The 24542-nt window shown below is 38.0% G+C and overlaps 2 protein-coding genes across 10 annotated transcripts in view; one reads left to right on the top strand and one right to left on the bottom strand.

Moving 5' to 3' along the window:
* Positions 1–5098: 5098 nt before the first annotated feature.
* Positions 5099–22193, bottom strand: APIP (APAF1 interacting protein). Of its 2 annotated transcripts, none has more exons than XM_075152399.1 (8): positions 22061–22193; positions 16273–16373; positions 13171–13219; positions 11754–11871; positions 10544–10679; positions 7764–7931; positions 7087–7209; positions 5099–5847 (listed from the first exon to the last, which is right to left on the bottom strand). In XM_075152399.1, exons 1-7 carry the CDS (start codon positions 22097–22099, stop codon positions 7110–7112), a joined length of 711 nt encoding a protein of 236 aa, XP_075008500.1. In that variant the 5' UTR covers positions 22100–22193; the 3' UTR covers positions 5099–5847; positions 7087–7109. The 2 variants fall into 2 exon arrangements, with proteins under 2 accessions (XP_075008500.1, XP_075008501.1); XM_075152400.1 differs by adding an exon at positions 18016–18067 and having other exon boundaries at positions 5099–7209; positions 22061–22131.
* Positions 22194–22545: 352 nt separating this feature from the next.
* Positions 22546–24542, top strand: part of PDHX (pyruvate dehydrogenase complex component X) — a 79890-nt gene continuing 77893 nt past the window's right edge. For all 8 annotated transcript variants that reach the window (XR_012673995.1, XM_075152391.1, XM_075152393.1 and 5 more), the window contains exon 1: positions 22546–22837. Coding sequence is in view for 7 of the 8 variants with exons in the window: in XM_075152391.1 (XP_075008492.1) it covers positions 22696–22837 (142 nt within the window). In the remaining variant the exon portion in view is untranslated. The remainder of the gene's footprint in view (positions 22838–24542) is intronic.

Raw genomic sequence — 24542 nt, 5'->3', positions numbered from 1 at the left:
TAATCATTAGTGTTAAATACACAGCAATCTGCTGAGCCCAGGTAGTCTACCATCATCATTCACGCATATAGACGTACTTAAATTTATTGCAGTGATGTTATTTTCAGGAACTGCACCAAAATGGGGACTGTAAGGGTAAGCTGCTTTGTCTGGAGAACAGGAATTTAAGAATGGGAATCAGATGTTTCACCTGGAAAGACAGACGGCTGGCATCTTTTGGGAGGGGCGGAATTGAAGTCACAAAAATTGTGTTGTGTTACGTGTGGTAGTATTAATGTACATCTCTGAGTAATTCTTGACTTCTTTTTTTGTAAATCTCTGCTAGGTGAAATTATCTTAGGTAACCTTTTTCTTAAACTAAGGGTTTCTGGTATAAAAGGTCATCTTTCTTTTTAGGAAAAAAATACCAGTTAAGCATTTGATATCAATCTGGGGTACACTAGTGGTAAGTTGGCAGCTAGTACTCGAGGTGCCTCCCACCCCCCTTTTCTTTTTTACCCCCCTGATTTAAACACAGACAGCTAAATCCTTGGAGTTACAGGGGAACCTAATGAAATTAAGCACCTAACTTTCTAATGGGATTTAGGGTAGTATCTGATTCATTCAAGCTCTTTTGAAACTCCCATCAAAGCGAACTGTTCAAGGCATGACCTTAAGGTAACACTTGAATCAGCCACAAAATCTAGACTTCCAGCTCTTTACTTTAAATGTAAGACCTATTCTTTCTTCTATATCCAGTGTATTCTGTTTGTAATTACCAGAAATTACCATTAGAGAAATCGGAGCTAATCTGAGGCTCATTAAGGAGCCAGAATTTATGCTTAACTATTTAAATAAATTCTTGTTGATCTGGTTTCTGGAGATTAAACTCTGTAATTTTATCTGTCATAGATGGGAGAAACTTGCTAGTACAATAGCACAGTATCTTAGAGTAAAAAAACCCAACACGCATATGTAAGTACAGAGAGAGTGGGTGTTTGCAAATGATTCCCCATTAAATCCCATCTAGTCAAACATGTTCAGTCCATTTTTGGTATTGAGCGCTAGTCAGTCACTAGTTTTTTCTGGCTGCTCTAGTAAAATCTAGCAAATGCTGGATTAAGTCCGAAGACATATAGAAAAATTAAAAAATTTACTATTTGGAATTGATTTTGTTTTCAATAGATTAAAATCCTAAGAAATAGGCAACTGTTGTGGTTCCACTAGAGGTTTCACCTCCAAAATAATTTTGCAATGGTGCACTCAGTATGCTGAACCACTAGCATTCAAATTTAGCAGAAACAGATCCCTGTGCTAATGATGTCAACCAAAAAATAGTGAGATTTTATTTACCATCTTATTTATGTAGTGAACCCTTGGATAATACCAGGATAAATGCCTAAGAGCTCTTTTTCAAACTCAGGGACTTAGAAAAATCATGTCAAGTAGCATTCTTCTGGAGTAACATTAAGCTTTTAACATTAAGCTGACTTAAAATTAAACCAAACATACAGATTCACTGACTTCTATGAAAGCTTTGATTAGCTGGTAGCAAAGCGCAGTCACAGGCACCTCTATATTCTCTGTTACAAAAGTCTACCTCAGATCAGAGGGCTGTCCTTGGACACAACCTAGGTCTGTAAGTCACAACTTTTATTTCACCTTACACATAGGGAAAGAAAACAAAACCAAAGCCTGCAAGGGTTTACCTCCCCTTATAACAAAAAGGAACTACAAATCCAAAGCGGCTTCAAAAATGAAGCATTCGCCTAATTTCTTTATTGTTTATGTATCTGTAGAGTACATGACTGATAACTCCCTTTAGTAGGGATACCTTAACTTATATCAGCTCAGAGTCTTTTTAACAATTTTGAAATTAAGAAGCATTAATATAAAACTATATATTTTCTTCTGTTCCTTGATATAGAAGTAAGCCATCTAAAGTGCTCCAGGGTTTTTTTTGCCAATTTGACATCTTCTGTAAAATGGCAAAAAAATGTTACAAACACATTTGCCAAAAAAGTGTGGCAAAAAAGAATTTAGAGGAAGGCTACGGGTATATTTGTATTGTTCCACTAGTCAGTGGGCTTTTTTAGATGTTAATTTTTAAATGACGATTTCAGAGTTAAAGGAAATACAATGCCAGTTGTTCAGGCTTTACAGCATTCACTAGAGGACCTATACTGGCATCATAAATTCTTACTGTAAGTTAGAGCTCTATCTCTTAATGTCTCAAGATGCTGTATTCTGGCAGTTTTATTTCCTTCTTGGAAAGCAAGTAGGATATTTGCTAGGAAAATACTTTTACTGAGAAATACTGGAACTTAATTAGCATTTTGGATGACCCACATGAAATGGGAATTATGTAATTTTTACATAAGCCTATCTGGTGATACTAAACCTAGATAATCGGCTTTGATGGAGATCAAGTCTTTGCTGCAAATGTATAAAAATATCTAGCTGGCTTATTAGCCTACAATTCACATCAGAAAATGATCTAGACTTGATGGGAGTTTAGAAGCTTTAAATCATATGGGAAACCTTCATATTTTTGTTCTACATAATTGGAGCTGAACTGTAAGAGCTTTCTGAACACTTTGGGAAACAGTAATAATTTCACAAGTTTATGAAGCCACCAAAGCTGTGAAGTCATTGATTTCTTTGTTGAGAGTTCACACACAAACAGACATGAGAAGAACGTATTTAGCTCATTTCCATACCACTGAATGGGACTCTGAGCATCTCAGAATCCTATAGGAAAGGACTTTACTACTACTATAGAAATCTGATATTTCACACAGATTTTAGAAGGGCTACAGAGTGGCAAATTGTAGCTGGATGAGGAAGTGAATATTTGTAATTAACATGATCCCAGAATATATTTGGCAAAAAATACCTTTCCTTGTGAGTGTTCTTTTGCAGTTTGTCATTATACATGCAGAACAAAACAACATCAAGTCTAAAATCATCTTTATCCTTACAAAACATCACTATTATGGAATGATAAAATTATGTCCTATTCTGACAGCATCATCAGAATACCACAGGAATTTACTATTTGCAGAGATCTAGCAGTTTAAATAAAGAATTAAAGGTCACAATCAATAGATGGCAACTAGATTTCAAGACTAAGTAGATTGTCACATCCAGAAGTATTTTCGTTAGCATGCCCACAGGGAAGAAAAGCTAAGGGAAATACAATCTGCTTTCCCTTCATGTCAGTTGCACCTCTGAAGTCTTGAAAATACTTAGAGATGTGTTTTGTGCTTAAGTAGAGCAGAGGAGTATGCAGCCTGTCCAAAGTGACTAAAAAGTAAGATTTTTCACCCGTGTTCTTACTGCAATCCACATACACCCACAAGGTGTGGAGTCACTGCAAAATATTTGCCACTGACAAACAAGTGTCTAAAAATGAAAAAATGTATCAATAAACATACAGTCAACAACCTGCAGTTACTTAGCGATAACCACTATTTCACAATAATTAAGGTCACCCCCCTCTAAGGTTTAAAGGTTGCACACTGCAGGTACAGCACTACGTACGGTAGGGAAGGCCAAACGTGTCTAACAGTCACCGATCTTAATGAAACCTGCCAGTCTGTCAGCATAGCACCACTACTCTTTACGAATTTGAAGAATGAGGTAATACAAGCGTTTGGGAAGGGAGTTCAGAAATAAAGTCAATGGCATAAACCACAAAACAGTCAATGCTATTCTTGCGTTCCTAAAATGCATAAGGAAATCCAGAAGAGAACTAAATATGGTTATTCCTTTAATGTAAGAATAGAATTACAAAGATTTTGTTCAATTAAATTCACTATAATGTACGCTGGTGAGTCTTGCAGTCCAGTCATCGGGGGAAAAAAGAGGCCTGTCTGAACTATATGGCAATTCCTTTAATAACTCTTTAGTTGATATCTGACTGACAGGAACAGGAAAATTAGAGAGCAAAGCTTAGGTATTTCCTGTGGAGAAAATTTGAAGCATCCCAGAGAGGTGAGGGTATGTTATCTTGGTAGATGAGTACTCAGCAAGTTTCTGATGGCAGATCGTTCTATAATGAATCATTCCTGTGGAGTGGGAACTTCATCAGTTGAGGTCTTGATGTCATCTGTGACAGCTGCTGTTTGTCTGGTAGCAGCAGATGCTGAACATGCTCTCTTGTGCAGCACAGAAAGACAGGCTGTAGCTGCTATGAGGATGTGGAGATAAGAGGGATCTGGTTGCTCCCAAACTGGCAGCACAGCAGCAACAACTCTGGTGGCTACACCAGGCTGTCATGGCACAGGTGACCACATCTTACTGCTTAGAAACAGCTGGTACCCAGCAGGTTGGATCAGGTCAGCAGGCGCTTGGCTTATACCATGACACCTTACTGCAAATGAGTTTTGACAGAGCCCAGTGACAGACTGTTACATGGGAACATGAATACCCCAACCAAAGCAGGATATTTTTTGTGCAAGTTCAGCATAACACAATTACCAGTAACTAGAGAGATCAATGGCATATGTTGTGCTATAATCAGTAGTCTGACATACATAACTAAAGAAAAGTCAATGCTTATTCATGGGTGAAAAATGTAAGAAGTTTCTTCCTGACTTCTTGGTTCAGCACAATACTTTTGACAGATTTCAATTCTTTCTGAACTCTTCAGAACATCCACAGCAAATGCCTGTCCACAAGTAGCCGAGTAACTCTGAATAGTCATCCCCGTGAAATAGGGGAAGCATTGTCTGCCACCTCTGGCTTCAGCCATCTCCTCTTTTACCCCAGCTCGGTTCTCTTTGGGCCCACCTCTGAGTTGATGCAATGTTTTACCAGTGGCTTATTAAGAAACAATATAATAATTTTCTTCCCCCCACTCCCGCAGTAGTTTTCTCTTAGGTTAAGGAGTTAATTCACCTCATGGAAGCTCAAAAAAGTGCCAGAGATGATGCAAGGGGAAGTGGTGGGAATGCATGGCCCCTAGCAGAAAACAAGATCAACTGACGCTTACCCTGTCTCAATTCACCCTTGGGATTAGAGTACTCAGTGAGAAAGTTGGTCAACCAAGGCTTAGACTGATGCCACTGGGGGGCCATTCCAGGAGATTTTGAAAGAAGACACTAAGATACATAAATACGTGAGACTATATTTTAATGAGCAGTTTGATTAAATCTACCTTAGGCTGGCTAATCATACATCATAAAAAAGCTGTTTTAAAGTTGTAATAAATGAAATCTTATTGAAAGTAAATGAATTTAAAGAGGTAAAAACCAGACAAGACCCAGAGCAGTCTCTCAGTAACAACTTTCAAATGCACGCTATAAAATTATGTTTTTCCTACTCATTATAATGACAACTAAGAGAATTTAAAAATACATATGCTACAGGCTTAATTTAAAAAAAAAACCCTATTAACATGGCATGAATGAATCAACAGTTCAAACAATGCTTTAAACTTTATACCTAACTTCTAATTAAGGGGTCATCCTCACTTTTTTCCCCCAAGAATAAAGACTACTGTAACTTTCAGAAATGGAGACCTAGAACAATTTAAATGATGTAGCAGTAGAGCAGGTTGTTGAAATACAAATTTTTAAAGCACGCAAACAAAATATCACATCAGTTCTCCACAGCTTTTTTCAAAACCTTCTTTTGCATCTGAATTTTCATTCCTCCTACTGTAGCATTTGACAGGATTCATAAATAGCAATGATTGTTCAGCTTTTTGTTTTGTTTTGTTTTAACTCTCCTTTTCTTCTTGGATGTGTTTGACAGTCAAAACTGACTGCTAACATCTGTCAATCGGCCGAGTATAACAGCACCCCCTTCTGGTTTTAACAGCGTGAGGTGGAATCTGGAACTCTCATCATGTATAGAAGAAACCTGTATAGAAGAAACAAGATAAACGTGAAAATATTCTAAAACTAGATATTTAGTCATAAGAAACAGGCAAAGGAATATTAATGCCACTACGTTAGCCCAATCCCCAATTGCAGGGGCTGAGGAGTAATTTTAGAATGGTTCTTGTGGGCCGTGAGGTAGCTCTGTGCAGGTGTGGTAGCCAGCGTGTCTTCATCACTGTATGCGGTGGCAGCACTCCAAATATCTGTTCACGCAGAGACTCACTTGACAGCAAGCCTCGTGTCCCACTGCTTCCTCCTCTAGTGTGGGCATAAAGGCTAATGATCCAAGTACCTGTCTGTTCTGGGCTCATGCTGCCTGAGCAGCCATTTGTCACCTCTTCTGATGTAAAATGTGGAGAGGACTATCTGATGGGCCAACTCTGTGCAACAAGTTAGCCTGTCCTGTTTAATTAGACCACCACTTTGGCCTAGCAACTCCTTTATAATCTCAGTACTGATATCTTTAAACTTGCTTAGTTTTTCAGGAAGAAGTGTCCCAGCCACTGAAATGTTACGCTACCAACGTGTTTTGGCCATACCGAGCTGCATATTGCTTATGTGAGAATTGTTTCAGGGATCTTTCATGTATAGTACTGCCTGATCATATTATCTATGTGCTTTTACTTTAAAATATTTGTTATGACAACTTTCAAAATATTGATCATTAGAAAAATAAACATTAGAAAACAGAAAGTCATGGTAATTTGCTGTATGAGTTAAACAGGTGACACTAATCAATTAAACTTAATCAAACTGCAACCAGCCATTTCTGCTGAAGGAAAAAAAAAACCCCAACCCACCACGTAAGTAATACCACTGAGACGGACTGAAATCAAATCTGATCCTGCAAGCTGAAGAACAAAAGTGGGTGTTCAGGTATCTTTGTATAGATTAGCTTACTAGGCTGGGGTTTTTTTCCTCCACTGTTTTTTTCTGGTAATGCTTGATACAATTTAGTTTTAAAAAGCAGTTGCACTCCATGCTGTACCTAGGTGCTAAAATATGCACAGGACATACTTAACTATTAATACATATCTTTGTGTTGCATTGTGTGGCAAAGGAGCATTATTTCAGGCATAGATACAATTGCAGTGGTAATGGAACACAGTGGGGGAGATGCGCAATACTGAAGTTTCCTGAGTGGGAAAACAGACTGAAGCGATGGTGTCATCTGTAGTCTCTCCCTCCAAACAGATCATCTCTACAGATAAATTCACACCTGAATATAAATGTTGTTGTCATTTACAAGATCCCGTTTTCTCCTGCTGGATGTTTTGAAGGATCTAGCCCATGCTGCTTCATCTGCACGGCGATATCAAACAAGTAATCATAACACTCACACCTAAAATTAAAAGGAAAAAAAAGTGAAATGTAAAGTAAGGCCCAAGTCTTACCATGTTTTACGAAAATCAATAGTTTTCTTCCTTGAGCTTTACACCACCAATGTAACGGTCTGACTGGACAGCTCTATTATCATTTATTTCCACTACTGCGGCATGGAAAGCGCACAGCATTTTTGCTACATGATCTGGATTTGCTGCATTTCCATCAGCAAATGAAGAAGTAAATTAAAAAAATGGGACTAGGGAAGACTACACAAACAGTACTGGCAGGTGTCGTATAAAAGCAGAGATTGCCTGCAGGTGTCATAGGAGGAGGGACTTGTCCATATGAAAGGAAAATGTTGGCAACCCTATCAGCCAGTATTGATATGAAAGGAAAACCAAGCGGTGGAATCATGGATGAACCCATTCCCAAAAGCTCACTATACATTCAGTGAGGCTAGAACTTAATGTTCTGAATCATTGTCCATGGGTTGGAAATACACACGACATTAAGGTCATTAAGATTTTGAGGTATAATGGCAAAGATACCATATTCCTAAATTGTACTCACATCGTTTTGGCTTTTTCCCATGTTTCTCCCCATACATAAACTCCGTGACGTCTGACCAATACAGCACAAGAGTCTGGGTATTTTTCCACTGCACATGCCATTCTTTCCTTGAGATCCTTCTCTTCTGGTGTATTCTCAATAATGGGAACCACTAGTGTATCATCATATCTAAAAGAAAAATTAATGCTCATGTATTTAAAAAACTCTGTATTTGGATGTATGAAGCATTTTCCTAAGAAAGGTTCTCCTTTGACTGTGTAGAGATGTTAACAAATTCTCAACACTCGTGATTTTATGCTCTTCTCTTTTGAGTTCATGCTGTAACATAAGAACTCTCAGGAACATCTCTCACTCCCGAACGTATGCTATGCTGGCATTACCTGAGCTACACTTAAGGCACAAAAATAACATAACACTTTAATGTATTAGGTGTAGCTGTTTGTTCACACATTACTTTGTAGTTGGGTCCCTTTACAACTTTTTCAGACTCTCTTAATCCTGTATTGGCATCACTTACAAGCTTTATCTCAGATTAAATTATTTAAAAGAATCACATCATGAAGAAGGAAATGAAGCTGTTTGCTGGAGAGCAGAAAAAAATTAATTTAGGTAATCCAAAAAGCCCCTGGAAATAAGATTGTCCTGCTAAGGCATATAAATAGAAAGTAGAGTCAACACATGAAAAATAAATTCTCTGTGATGGAGTCATTGGTGGGCTATATGTGATCTTAAGAAAGCCTGAGAACCCCAGTTCCAAAGACAAGATGATGCATGTTACTCAGTGGAACTTGCCTAAGAGTTTCTTCTGAAGGAGGACTGGGATATTTGGCATTGTTTGAACCTTAATTAACACTGGCAGAAACTTGTTTAAATAGTTTTAATAAGTCCCCAGTTCAGGTTCAGATTTATCATTGAGATCACATAGATATTTCACGAGTGGATGCTAGTAGTACTTACTTTTATAAAACACAGAGGAAAAACAATGGTAAAAATAATACAGCTTGTACTTCAAATCAGATATTCAGAAAATTAAAAAGTCTTATCCCTTACAGTTTTCAATGCTGATGCTTTCCCAAGGAAGTCTATAAAAATAGTGAATGAAGAAAATTAAATGGTTTTTGTAGGTTTACTTTGACTCTTACATATTCTGATCATTAAAATTATATTTGGAGTGTTTGCTACTAGTGAGGCCAATGAGCTAAGGGATTGGTTTCTTAGGTTCTGCTTTCTACTTGGACGTGAGTTTGGAAGCAGGTATAAATACCATAACTGATTCCTAATCATAACCATAAGCTTTTTATCAAGAACTAGTATCAATAAAACCCCAAGAAGACTCTGAATGAATTAAATACTTGATATCTCTTTAGTTTTACTGAAGTATAAGCAGCCTACCAAACCTTCATGTAAAATATCTTGGGACAGTCTGAGACTTTCAAAGTTATTTACTACAAATCTAGTTCTCCTTCTACCGAAGTCAAAAGTAAAACTATCCTGGCATCACTGCAATCATATTTAAGCCAACAAATATTTCTGATTATCCTATCTGTAGCATTTTCCTGGATAGTTTCCAGAAAAAGTTTATGTAATTAGAAACAATATATTGTCAATCCCTTTTTTGAAAGATCCCATTCTGTACTATCGAATTTCTTCTGAATTCAATGGGGAACCTTGTGTGAGGTCAAGACTGTGGAATCAGTCTAGTACGGATGAATACGTACTTAGGAATGATCTAATCTGGAGCTTTGATTTCTTTAGTATTTCCGGTAAATTAACAGGATGACACAGGACAACTCAGAGATATGGAACCCAACAATTACAATGTCTCCTGACTAACATTTAGGAATATTTGAGAATTCAAAATGCATATCCAAAATAGAAAATTGTTGTGGATTTGTTTAAAACCAGTGTTGTTAAACAATTCAATATAAGGGGTGTCTTTTGTCACATTAAAAATACAAATGCTAATGCTGACAAGAAGGTAAAGCTGGCAAGTCAACCAAAACTGAATAAAATATGCCCGGGTGTAAAATCACATGCCAGACATATGGCTTGTTCCCTTGCCAAAGGGCATTAGTTAGTTACAAAAATTATCATCAAAAAGTGGAAAGAATTTAGCATTTCAATTTTTCATCTAATTGTCACATATTATAGAAATGTTGTTTGCGGATCCCAATTCAACACTTTGTGGGTGGAGTCCTCAAAACAAGCCATCACACATAATTTGGAATAACTCAGCACTTACCTCAGAGCTCATCCCTGAAAAGTAATAACATTATCTTTAATGAGCTGTTTATTCTGAATTTTCTTTCAAAGTCTGTCAAGTAAAATCTGAAATCCTCTACTCTCTTAACATGCCCTAAACTAGCACAGGCAGTGATATGTGAAGTCCACCCAAATGTAGTTTGTACGTTATCAATCCAGCCTAATGTCGGTTGGCTCCAGTTTCAGTTTAACATTGTATAGATGTGTTAACATCTCTGTTCTTGAGATATTTGTCAGGACATAGCTCTTTATTTGGTTTGTTTCTGTAGCTCAACAGACCACAGTAGCCTTGACATTACAAGATTTTATCTCAGATCTCTTCCATAGGCTTGAGAGCTTCTCAGGGAAAGCCAATGATTGATTTATTCCAGAGGTCTTTTTACTTCTTATTCCTAATACTTTATATTACACACTTTAACTTAAATGATGCACATAAATCAAATAACTTGTCATCTATTTATATTGCTAAAAAAAAATTATCAAATAGCATGCCTCTTTTCTTAAATATATAGAAGTACCGGTAATAGCCTCCTGAAGTACACTTCTGGATTCCTTTTATCATCTCCTGATGGGTAATACTGAACTCACACCCTGGGTAAAGAAGGGTAGCCATAACAGCAGCCTTGGAATGAGTATGGATCACTGCACCTGCCCCTAAGAACAGAAAAAGAAGAAAAAAATATATTTTTAGAACTAATTTTAAAATGTGTCTATTAAGAAAATTTTATTCACATTCTTGATTAATTTCCTTTGGCTAGGCATCTTAGCAAATGGTCATCTACTGTATTAGAGGGAAAAATATACAGCAACCTAAATAAAGGTATGAAATAATTACTTCCCTATAAAGGATAATTATGGATTGTCTTAACTTTTAGTTAGTGATGAATTCTAGGAGAGAAACTACTTGCACAAATTCAATAAGAAACAGTACTTGTACATTTCATTACATACTGCAATGACTGAAATACTCTATTAATTTTATCACAGTTCTGAGACTCTAAAGAATCCCAAACTTACTTGTGCGACGAAAGTTTAAAAACTTTCTTTTTATGCTAGTACTCTTCTTTGATTATCCACTGATTCTCTGAAAAAACATTTATTGTTATCTTCTTGCGTCACGATGGAAAGATAGGTAGACAATAATTATAATTTACTTATAAAGTTGCAATGTTGCTAAAAATATGAAATGAGTTTTCCTCGCGTACACATGTAAGCTTCTTGTGCAGGAAGATCAGAACAGACTCCCTAAATCCTTTCTAAAGTAACAGATGTAAATCTTACACAACAGCAACTCTCTATTACTGTCCACCTGCAAAAGAAAAGTTTCATACTTTTTTCGTCCATAATTTAGAACCTTTGATCACAGCCAATGGTTGTAAAAGGATCTAAAACATAGTTGCTAAAGAGATAAAACTACTGGTATAAAACTGCTGTAAATCCCCCAGCTCCTCCCACAACCTACTAACATACTGCACTAAAAATGAGTGCCAAAAAGATGATCACAAGTATAGCTACATGAGAAGATTAAAATGTAAATGACACTGACAGGATGTTACCATGGATTACCTTCCATTGCCCATATTCCTTTGCAAATCAATTTATTTTATAGTTTCATGTTTATTTCACTGTAATTTCCATGTATAAAGAATATGGTATTGAATTTCAGTTTTGTGGATGTGTATATACAGTGTTTCAGTTATCACTGAACTAAAAACATTTGCTACACACCTCTCATAGTGTAGGCATTCATAAAAAGAGGTGTGCACTGGCTTTTCTTTAGTTTCTTGTGCGGTGGAGGACCACTGATGTCCTGTTCGTTCATGTCACAAACAAACATATCTTCTGGCTGTAAGAAAGAAGAAATTATTTTGACTTCTGATGACCTGAATAGTTTTGTTTTCCTTCTAGGGAGACAAATATATACACCATATATTTAATATAGAATGTGATTTTAACTTTGTAAAAGTGCTGTAACACACCGCATTTATTCTAGCTTCTAATTTACTGACACTGTATAATGTGAATTAATATTAGGCACCCTTTTTATTCAGACTGCTGCCAAGACGACATTTGTAAAACTACAATATTCTCAGAAAGGAGACAGCCTGTATCTAAATAACAGACAATAGATCAAAAGGAAAAGTAGTAACTGATTCAAAAAAAGAAACGTTTATGTACTTTTCCTTCCCCCCTTAAAGAACCAACAAAGGACATGAATTAAAGCTACATATAATATATTTAACTTGTAGAACTATTTTTTTAAACCTTGCTTTTAGTAGCTTTACATAAATGTTACCTTTGCATCAATCAGCTACTCATAATAGTACAAAGAATTGTTCAGGGCAGCAATAAAACTCTCTAATGTTATTTTTAAAATCAGCAGGAAATACAGTTGCAAGAGATCTCCTTACGCACTGTGCTCAATCCACTGCTACTGCTAGCAAAGAACAGACCATCACAGTCTTGCCATGTTATGCCTTTGCCTGCCTGACTGGCTAACATCCCCAATGAGCACTGCTGTGAAACCCCAAGTTTCTACCAGTGAAGAGATTCCTTTCTCATTGTATTTACCCTCAGATCTATAAAACAACCCCTTCCACATATTATTCTACTCTGGGGGAGGTCCTGCTGTCATAAAATAGTTATCATTTACCATTCTCCCCTTCACTTATATTTTGGGGATTTTTTTTGAAAGGAGACAGATAGACAAGGTCACCTTTTCATGGGGAGAGCCCATCTATTTACTGAGAATATCAAGACAAAGATTTGTAATCACTCAAATGAAAATAAATAGAGGTGAGTGTTAATGCTTAATTACCTATGTGCCACAGTAACTTGAAACTGTAGCCAGAGCGCTATAAAGCCATTCAAGCTTGACAAAGAATAAAGCTGGACTTGAGTAATGTTCAAATATAACAGTCTTCTGTATTAATTTAAAGCAAAGAGATCATCAAGACTAATCCACACTGGCCACTGAAACACATGTTGGCTTGCTATGCTAATGGAGTACCGGGCGAAATCCTCAGTTGTTTCAATAAGGCAGTCAATAGTGTAACAACAGTTTCTAACTTTACATAAGGAAAAATGAAACTCTAAAAAAAGGTACTTTCATCCATCTCTGAGGTAAAAATACTGTTCAACGTACCTGTATTCTTTCCTTTTGGACTCCTGAAGGAGCGATGTAGATTTCATTCCTAAGAAAAGTTACAGACAGGAAAAATCAGTTAACACAGGGTTGTTCAACTGCACAGGCATTAGAGCTCTCGATCCACTGAAAAGGAAATAGCAAATCTGGCCCCTCATAATTAAATAACTTTCTTGCTCCTTCCATAGATTGACATGTAGATAGTTTTCAAAATAGAACTGAATCATACAAGGGCATATGAAATCTCTAACTTGCAGGGGTACAAAACTGTGCTTTCAACTTGTCAAAAGATCTGAAACACATGTAGGAAGTGCAGCCTTGTTTTTCCTACAAAGAAAAACACACAGCCTCCCCCTATAATAATTCCAAACTCAAATCCCCGGAATTCAGAATAAAAATGGAACAAGAGAAACTGCAAGTACATATTGATCTATGACAAAACAGGTGACAAAACTACTACCTAAAAATCCACAGACTACCCATAAACAATATTAATTATCTGTAGTATTCTACAATGTAAATACTTTTGGTTTTTGTTATAACTGTGTATTTTAGGTTTTTAATGCATTTATATATTTATTTATATTGATAAAAAGATAACACTAATTCAATGCAATTAAATGACAAATTCAAGTTGAAGTGCATCACTTCTTGAAAGGTTTACATGAACAAAGACTATAAAAATTGATTTAAATTAAACTGATTTTCAAAATAATTGAAATATTTTCAATAATAGCAAAAAAAAAATCAGATTATCTCTCTCAATTGTAATCACTATTCGGTTTCAACAGTAACATACCAAATTCAGGGGCACAGAGACATCTAGTGAATAATTAGTCAAGTTACAGATACATTTCCTAAGAACCACAAGATGTTTATATTTCTGGACAAGAGCAGTTAGAAGAGCAACGAAGCTGGTGAAGGGTCTAGAGCACAAGTCTTATGAGGCGTGGCTGAGGAAACTGGGGTTATTTAGTCTGGAGAAGAGGAGGCTGAGGAAAGACCTTATCGCTCTCTACAACTACCTGAAAGGAGGTTGTAGCGAGGTGGGGGTTGGTCTCTTCTCCCAAGTAACAGCGATAGGACGAGAGGAAATGGCCTCAAGTTGCACCAGGGGAGGTTTAGATTAGATATTAGGAAAAATTTCTTCACTGAAAGGGTTATCAAGCATTGGAACAGGCTGCCCAGGAAAGTGGTTGTGTCATCATCCCTGGAGGTATTTAAAAGATGTGTTGATGTGGCGCTTAGGGACAAGGTTTAGCAGTGGACTTGGCAGTGTTAGGTTTATGGTTGGACTTAACGATCTTAAGGGTCTTTTCCAAACTAAATGATTCTATGATTCTAACTCTTCCAAAAATTCAACTTGTAAAATGATGTACTCTTCATAGTGGTAAAATGCCTGTGAAGCACATAAAAATGTGGCTTTATCATATTTGTAATTTTTAACATTCATGAATTAACACTGCCAACATTGCATTAATTTAGTCTTAATTCCTTTGCATGAGTAGGATGATTGAGAGCGCAACATATCGAGAAATCAAGTGGTAATTCAGTTACTAATGAAAGACATGCATTTTTTCTTAAAACAAATTTTTTTCTTTTTTAGAAATTAATCACAAAGGGAAAATCTGATGGTGAAATACAGCCTTTGAAATATAGGACATCTGAAAAAGAATTCTAGATCCATTTTTAATATGCTATCCCATGTCCAAATGGACATTTTTATTCTGAGTAGTTGATAGGAACTGCACAGTGAGTAATGCCGATTAGGATTAGCTGGTAAAACCAGTTGTTAGAATTTCAGTCAAATTTCAATTGTTCTTTCACTATTTCCTATGTAACAATTCTAAGCTAGTCTGATCTCTCCCTCATAGCTATTAATTTTGAAACTAGCTACTGTTACTGAAGGCATAAAACAGTACAGCCACATAGATTACTATTCCTAGACCATGTACAATATTGGTACCAACTCAAATACGTATTTCGGTGTAGTCTGAGCAACCAAGTTATAGAACTGCCGAGGAAAACTGTATTAATATGTTACTGTATTCTCTGTTGACATCATTTGTCTTGCCACAACCAACATGAATCGCACTGAAATAATGAAGAAAATAGGCTACATTTAGCTACTGATGAGAAATTAGTGCTAGAAAGATCTTTCCTTAGACAAAGAACTTTAAAAACAAGAATTAACCATCTTATCATTCCTCTATTATTGCTGTTGCTTTGCTTGCAAAATCAAGCAGGGAAATGAAATGACCTGCACAAAGCCATTAGAACACGACAAATATTAGCATTTAGAGCCTTTACTTCACATAGATATCTCTCTCATATATTTGAATAGCAATGGCTGTTTGTGTCTGCATGCAAGTGTACATCAGAAAAATGAGAGGTCAGACACTTTCAAGTTAGAGTGTCACAACACCCTGTGACTGGTGACAGAATTGCAGGCGCTGTGCAAGGTGTTTTGCAGAATGAGGACTTCTCTTTTTTCAGTGGCCACTGAGAGGAGCTCTGTCTCCATAAAAAGCTTGGAAAGTATGAATAGGGGGAGATGAGGAAATTAAAAAGCAAAGTGGTGCTCCTTAGTAGTGGATACACACCAAAATTGTTTTGCTGCTACCTGTTCTGCTTTAATTATATATTAAGAATATCTCCTTAGAAATTATCAGTAGAACAGTAATTTCCTTCGTAAAGGAAATGTCTTGCCTGCAAAATGTCTAGGGTGGGATTCATCTCATCTAACCACAGGCATTTGAAAGCCTGGTGTAACCCACTCTAAATTCCATAGTCAATGAAATGAAAAGGGGGAATGCATTGTTCCTCAAAGACGATTAATCTACCTTAAACAAAGAAAGGAAAAGGACAGAAAAAAGTCACTCTCTGAAGTTGGTTCTCTCCATTGAAGGAACTGCAATGATTAATTCAGATTAGCCACCTCCCTTCTACATGGTTAAATTTGGTGTACTGTTCGTTACTCCGTCTTCTTGCTCACTCTTGACAAACATTTTTCACGGCACTGAAATGCCCTCACCAACTACTAAACACAGCCACCCTCTCTCTCTCTAACCATCGCGTTCTTTCTCTTCCAACTTTACTCACCCATGTTTCAAGCTGATTCCTCCACCAGTTCCTGTTACCCAGCCTAAACCATAAAACAGTCTACAAAGCTCTGGGATAAGATTTCTTGGATGTAACTTCTCCTAAAAATAAATTAAAGAAATAAATTAAAAACCATCGGAAACATCAGAAACCTAAGAATTTAAATTCTGAAATGGAGTTTAAAGGGGTAGTACTTTCATACTGCAGTATGACAGTCTGATTTATGCTTACGAACTTCAGTTACAAAATGACTGCGTGTTTGCACAATGCCCTTTACACTTTGCAGGGGCCATTCACACCTTGAAATAAACAAACAAAACCTCCAAATAAAATGCATGTCTGATTATCCTTCACAGGAAAGGTCTCATCTCAAATTTATTTGAGTGCAGTGACCCACAGGTATTACACCAGCGAGATTAAGTCATAGACTATTGCCATAAAAAAAGAAAAATGAATGCATCTAACATTATCCATTTTGAAAAGCTCATCTAATAACTTTTCCCATTGAATCAGTTTTCTGGAGGTTTATTTTGCTTGACTCACAAATTTCAATAGAACAGACTTCATTAGTTCTGTTATATAATACTTTTACATAGCAGTCAAAAATACCACTGAAAACATAGGCAAATTATTTGATGACCTTCACGTTCCTACATTTTTACAATGTGAGGTTACCTCACATGCGGTTTAGCTAGAAGGCAAATTGCATTATTTTAATATTTCTTTCAGAAGGAAAAAAAGTTCTTAATTTTTCCCATATTCCGTTATTACATCAATAAATATATGTATATCTACTTATTAACCAAAGGTGTCTAGTGTCAGAGATTCATTCATAGTTAATCTAAACCAGAATAGCTTTACAGTACAAGCCAAAATTATTTATTGGAAATCCTAAACATTACTCTGCACCAAACATATAAAACTAAGAAAGCTGTACCTTACAGGTAGCAGTCTTTGATAAGTGAGTACTACATTGGAAAATTAAAAAATTTGAATGTTGGAATCATTTACCTGAGAAATATAACGAGTATACATAGAGAAAACTGTGAGATGCTACTTTAATTCATGCTGTGTGCTTGAATTTATGCATTTGCATGTTGTCTTGAGTATTTCTTTTAGCTTATCTAACAGAATAAAAAGCCAAAGTCTTCCCCTGTTTACCAATGTAAAAATAAAAATCGTATGTGCTTTCACAAATATCCTGATACAACTGAAGCCATCAAGTAAGGAATTAAACAGTAGAGAAACAAAGCAGTAATTTTATTTACATCAATTTATCTCCCTTGGATGGGGTAAGATTTCCACCTGTATTACCACAGTAATACAGCTGGTTTTGTTTCTTATATGCGTGTGTGATAGAAATCAGCAATTAAGCACAACAGATGTGCTCCTTGCATTGTTTTCAACAGAAAACAGGATTAGTTTTAGGAAGGCTAAACCCTTAGGTCACCAAATACAGTCCCCTGTTACTGCAGCCAACCCTCACATAATTCTTTTTATCTACGTATTAAGCCTGATCAGTGCTTCAAACTTCAACTTAATAACGTAGCACCATATTCTTCAATGGCACTTGTTTCTGAAGCAATTACCTTTAAAGAACTGGGATTCAGTTCAGATGCTATTCCTGCCTGCTCTAATTTTGTTTCTATTATTTACAGTCTCTTTTAATATATTAAAAAATCATCTGTTTATTCATTTCAAGTGACAGAAACAAGACTCTAACCGGCGCTCCTAGCAACTTACATAAGAAGTTAAGATTTTTATAGCACCATGAACCTTCATCAGTTCACATTACCTGAAACAAATAGAACAGCATATACAAGAGTACCTGAAGGAAAAAGACCCCAGGCCAAATACGCAAATTCCTACATTTACAGTGAAAAAAATCTGAAATATTCCCCATTCACACAGCTGAAAATGAAACCACTCCTTTCCAGCTCTTTGCCACTCAAAATAGTAATATACATCAAGTATACTCTAACTAAACGTTCCTCAAATATTAATGACTCTGAAATGTACTGTGAATCTGTATGTATGCATGCGTCGTATGTTTACAAATACAAAACAAACACATAGTATGTGTAAATTATGGGTCCCAATTTTGTTGCTCTGATTTATTTATACAGAATTAATGGCTGTACATAATTTTTATCTATTCATCTGTCATGAAACTGAGTCCCACAGTATCTTGTTTTGACTCTTATTCAAAATGACATCACTGTCTATTTCTAACCTATGTACTACACCGGTATTTTTCATTTCAAAGAAAAATTATGTCTCTTCTACTTTTGATGGAATAAGCTTATATTAAACAGGTTTATATTGCTATTATTTATTGAATGTACAAAGCCATAAAAAACCTAATTATAACACTCCTACAGTTGTTTCATATTTTCCCTGTTCGATGAATCTAGACATTTACTGCAAAATTCATATTCATGGGAGAACATGAATACTTTTTACCATTTTAGATCATTAAAAAGAATTTTTTAAAGTTCTAATTCAGAAGCTGCTTTCATCAAGAACATATGAAAATAAATATAATCGAGGAATTTTGACTATTTTTCTGAAGAATTCCAGGATTATAAATCAATCCTCAGAGTTTAACAGTATTTTTCTAGGATCAGTGGATAATGATTATAACCATAAACTATCTAAACAAAAATATTACTGATAATAAAATTACTGATAATAAAAATTACAGTTCTTTCCATAACTAAAAAAGGGTACTTGCTGTAATAAGTCTGGGAGTGAACATGTGTGAAAGCCATACGAAACTCAACAGGATTACTCTTTGTCAAATCTCAATTAGCAGTACTTTTAAATTTGATTTTTAAGTTGAAGTACAGATGCCATTGGTTATCTCTTCCTTCATATCTCCAACTCACGATCAGGCCCACTAGTTTTCTTATACAGCTAACATGAACAATTTAGCTTCTTTGCTGCTATGCTGTTACCATCTTAGCCCAAGTTTCTACATGCTGTTAAGTATGAAGGAAAACTCTACAAATTTCCATGAACTAAAGGAAGTAACTAATTTTTCAATGCATTAAATTATTCTTTTGAAAACAAATTTGCTGGTAAATTTCTAAACAGAAACTGACTGAAAGTATTCACTGAAAAGTTAGAGTATTTCCAGCAGTCAAATCTTTTCAAAAAATTATTATTGTATTCTGCAAGACTGTGATTGCTCAAGCAAAATTAGCTTTTTCCTATTTTATTCAAATTACTGTACCTAATATGATTTAAAAACCAAACCCACTGTCCTAACCCAAAAACCCAGAAAACAATGTGGATCTAATACAATTGAAAACAAGGTGACCCAGGCTACTTGTGGAACAAACACATTTGTAAAGGTTTTGGGGATAATTTTCAAAAGGTCTAAAACTGAACTACAATGTGGATATTTTAAGATATTATAGTAAATAATCAGTGCCTGAAATATGTATCTCCCTTTCATAAATTGCTTAGAAATCATATATTTTCCTCAGAAATAAGCACAGACTGCATAGATGAAATCATACTGTTGGTATTTCATATTGACAGGTAGTAAATCATGATGAAGTTTCTTTGAATAGTGATAAGTTTGATGTGGTAAAACAGGTTTGTGCTACACTGTACACATAAAGTGAGAAAAGTACCATTAATAAGCTGGTAGATTTCTGTTTAAAATCTGTCTTTAGCACAGAAATGGATCAAATAAACCAAAGCAGCAAAAATAATGTCATGATCCTTTAAAAAGGTTTATTTTCTACACCACCTTCGGCACCATACAGGGATTCTATAATGCAAAAGGGAGGGGTTTTAGGTGAGAAGAAGAAATAATTGTAAGCAAGAGATAGGAAAGCAAGGTGGTGAGGATTCCTACTCTGCTTAAAGCCTCAGACTGTTAATTTTTATAGCAAGTACAGACCTCCAACTGAAACTGATCATTTATGGTGTGCCTTTTTTATGTTTTGAATTTTTTTTTATTGCAGCAATTAGAAGCTTTAATAGTTTTTTAAAAATGACAAGAGATTAGCTGCTCTACTGCTCAGCTTAGTCATTTATGCCCATGAAAGGACATTTCCAAGAGAAACATTTGTTTAGCAGCAGGAACCCACATTGCGGCGGAGGGGAGTATTCTGTTAACACCCACAGAATAAGGAGAACAAAAGCAAAAAACAAGTAGCACATACCAAAACTGGTAGGCAGCTAGTTACTTAGTACCAATACCTTTGCTGAAACATCAAGAACAAAGTGCTGTTGTCACTGTTCTCTGCCCCCACCCCGATACCACAATGACTCTAAAGTTGAAAGACTGAGTGATCTTTGATGGTCTAAAGTAAGACTGTAAGACTTTAAGCAAAGGGGAACTGGGATTTTGTGAGCCTCTCAAGACTGTGTCCTGGCCCTTCGAATCACAGCAAGCAGAGGCTTTGTTTAATGAAGCCCCTCTGAACAGACCACTTGCATCTTGTTGCAGTTGCTACAGGGGGCTGCACGCCACAGGCAAATGCTTCCACTTGGTGTTGGACTTGCAGAACCAGGTGTGGGGAGGCAGTGGTGGCAGCATGGGAGAAATGGGCACGGGTGCAAGGCAGAGGCAGTGGTTCTGAGGCAGGAGACAGGGACGGTGAAGTAATGGAGACGGCAGCCTGGGGCAAGTTTGACAAGGTTTGGAAGCTCCTACTCTAACCTCATCTTTAAAACCTCCAATGACAGTGAGTCACAAACTCCTTAGGCAATCTGTCTAACTGTCCCAGGCCAGAAATATTTTCCTAATGCCTAACCTAAACCTTGCTTGATGAAACTTAAACTTGTTATCTCTTACCAAACAGTTATGGACATAAAGAAGATGTTTTTTCCTTTAATCTCTGTGACAACATTTTACATATTAAGACAACAACTCCATTTGCTCCTCATTTTTTTTTGACTAAGCAGATTCCTTCCCTCTTCCCTGACAGGCCACATTATCTAGTCTGCTGATGATTCTCATCTCCTTGTTGTCGGTCTACACTGTTCTTGATGCTTGGGCTGGTCTCTTGACCAGTTCCACATACAAACAGGACAAGTATTTCAAGCCTCATCCAGGTGATGCTTCCATATGCTCTAGTATGATGTTTGCTTCGTTTGATGAAGCGCATCACTGCCGACTCATGTTCAGGTTGTGACGACTTATAGTAATGAACAGTTACCAAACCACAAAAACCCCCAAACAATCAAACACAGAAAAAAACCCAAAACAAACCTAAAAAAAAACCAGTTACCATAAATAAATAAATAAAGGCCACAAGTCCTGTAACTGCAGCCAGACTAGCAACATTTTGGGAAGTGTAGTAAATTTCATAACATCTCTATACTCTCTGCTAATTAGTAACTATGAAAATTACTAGCTAATTACTAAGGTTACAAGAATCGCCTCAACAACTGCAATTGTGAACTGCTATCCTGGAGCACCCGCTGACACAACGTGCCCCTAGCCAGACGGCGGGCAGGGCGCGGGGCCGTCAGCAGCATCACGGGTAGCACAGGTGGCCACGGCGGGACCCAGGCACGCCGGTTCGCTGTCCGGCCTCGGGCCTCCAGGAGTCCCTCCCAGCCGCAGAACGGACCCTGAGGCCCTCGGCCCCGCCTGCAGGCAGACGGTGGCCGACCCCACATCGCGCGCCGCCGGGCTGCTTAACGGGGACGCTGCCAGGACAAGGGGTGCGCGCCCGCCCCATTGCCAAGCCCTGCGCCGCTTTAAAGCCCACGCGGCCTCGGAGGCAGGCGCTGCGTGCCCGGTCTGCGCGTGGCCCCTTGTTACCTGCGCGGTGTTGCAGTCGTCGTTGGCGACGGCCGCCATGGCGCCGGTCGGACAGTGACGGCGGGGGGTCCTTTCTCGGGGGCTTCTTTCGGGGTACGCGCGGGCGCCTGCCGAGCGCTTCCCTCCCCCTGGCGGTCGGGCACCGACCCCAGCGATACCTCGATACCCTGTCGGGCGGCGCGGGCCCTGCCCCGGGGCGGACGCGGACTGGCCGGGGTGGGATGGAGAGACCAACACGCCCCCTCCTCCCCCCCGGTCGGGAGGACAGGAAAGTTCCAGTAATGGGAGTAGCTGGAGAGGAGATGCGGGCGCACCCCGGGGGCTGACAGGCAGGCAGGGCTAAGAGAAGTGCGGGTGCGTCTGTGGTAGGCATTTGCTCGTACCTGGGGCGATAGAGGCAGTCAGGCCCGAGCAGGCGAGTGGCTGAGCGCCCACGGCTGGTGCTGCGGGAAGGCTTGCCGCTGTGCCAGGTGCAGGCAGGTAGCCAGCGGCAGGGCAGGGGGCGTTGGTGAAGCCGCTCCTCCGCACCGAGGCGGCTTGGCTGCGGGGTAGGGGGAGTGCCGCTTTTTTTCTGCTCAGGCAGTGAGAGAGACAGCCCTGGCGCTGGCGAGGGCAGGGAAGGGAGGAGAAGCAAGATGGCAGCTTCCTTGTGGCTGCGCTGCGGCGGCAAGGGGCTGGCGAGGCTGCTGCTGGAGGGGCGGCCAGCTCTAGGCGCTGGCGTGTCTTTCCCAGCTCGAGGAGGCTGGAGGCGTCTACACAGGACCCGAGAGCTGCTGGGTGAGTGATGGGCTGGATCCTGCACCCTTCGTTGTTAGTCGGGTGCTTGTGCTGTTGGCCTGCTGCAGGTGTGTGTGTGTGGAGGGATGAGGGTGGGTGGTGCTGGGGGAGAAGTAAAGGCTGTGGAAGGTGGTGGGGAAGTGTGAGTGCCTGGTGTTACCAGGTAAGCGTGTAGGGTGGCAGGGCCGAGCAGGGCCGGTGGTGTACTGAGCAGGAGAGGCTGAGTGGCAATGACCGATTGGGAAGTGGATGAGGGACTATGGAGATGGGTTAGTTTGGCAGGGTGCTGTTTGGTTTGGTCTCTGGAAGTACATCAGGAAGAGTATGGGCTGATGGGAGAGATTTTGAGAGAGGCATGAGAATTATTAAAGGTGTAGAAAATGTGATCACTGAGAAAAACTGAAGGAATTGGGGTCTAGAGAGCAAAACACATTGATGGGAGATTAGGCCGTCAAATATGTAAATATTCTGTTCTGTATGAGGAAAAAAGTGCTTACAATTGAAAATAGTTGAGTGTTTTTTTGGTGTAAGTGTAGTTAAGTACTGAAAGTTTTGTTTTGTTTTGTTTTTTTCTTCCAACGTTTGAAGATTCCACCACTTTTCTTTCATATTTGTAGTCTACAAGTAATGTTTCAGGTAGCTGGAGAAGGGCATGGAAGCTATATTTTATGTAATTTTTTTTTTTTTTGAGATGGAGAAATGGAGTTTGAATATATTAATTGCATGTCTAGCTTACATTGCTACATAGAAGCCAACCTATGAGGTTATGGCAACAGCCCTTCAAGATACTTTTTCTCTTCTCAGAAGTTTGTTGCATGGAATTACCAGGCAGATCTTCTACTCTCCGTATTTTCCTCTGTCTCTAAGAGATGTGGGGAGAGTTTTGGATGCCCAAATGAAATACAATCTTTTCTTTCCCTACTTGATCTGTTAGTTACAATGTGTAAAACTTTTAAACAATAATCAGGAGTATTGTTATTAGTACTGCTGTGATACTGAGCATAAAATACCTGAACTGTTTGGTTTTTAAGTGCACTTATAAAGAAGTGAGCTTTTGCTAACCTTGTGTAATAAAACTACATGCATTTTACAATAAAACTCAGTAATAATTTAGAGACTTGTTAATCATTGTGTTTTAGATCTCGGTATACCCTTCTTTCCAGCTCTGGTTGTCTTTGCTGCTTTGCAGTATGAACATCTTTTCCGTTGCAAAATGTGCTATGTATGATATATGGAAGGCTATCCGTGTTCTTGAAACAAATGTTGTTTATTTTCAAATTTTGTTAGAAAAAATTTGCTTCCTTCTTCGTAAAATAATATATTTGTCTTTTTGTCTAATGCAAGATTAGCTACCTCTACATTAGTCTTATTATCTAACTCCTTAAAGACCCCTTGTCTACAGTCTTCCCAGGCAACCTATTGTAGTACTTTATATCTTTATGGTGAGAAAGGCTTATTTAATACATAGCTCGAGTTAAATTATTGATTTTGGGTCTGGAAATCAGTGGTGGGTTTTGTTTTTTTTTTTTGTTCCTTACAGTAAGCTTTTATATATTAAGGTGGATATATCACACCTTTCACTTGTTCAGACTTCCCTCACTGACTTGTTTCTTTGAACCCTCTTAGTAATCCGTACTGCTTTTCAAGGTGGTGCATATCTCGGTGACACCATTTTTCTTAAACGTTTGTAGCCTCTAAAATGAAA

The sequence above is a fragment of the Calonectris borealis genome, chromosome 5, assembly GCF_964195595.1.
Source record: "Calonectris borealis chromosome 5, bCalBor7.hap1.2, whole genome shotgun sequence".
Lineage (NCBI taxonomy): Eukaryota > Metazoa > Chordata > Aves > Procellariiformes > Procellariidae > Calonectris > Calonectris borealis.
Note: the sequence above shows the minus strand (reverse complement) of the source record. Positions and strands in the feature narration are given on the sequence as shown.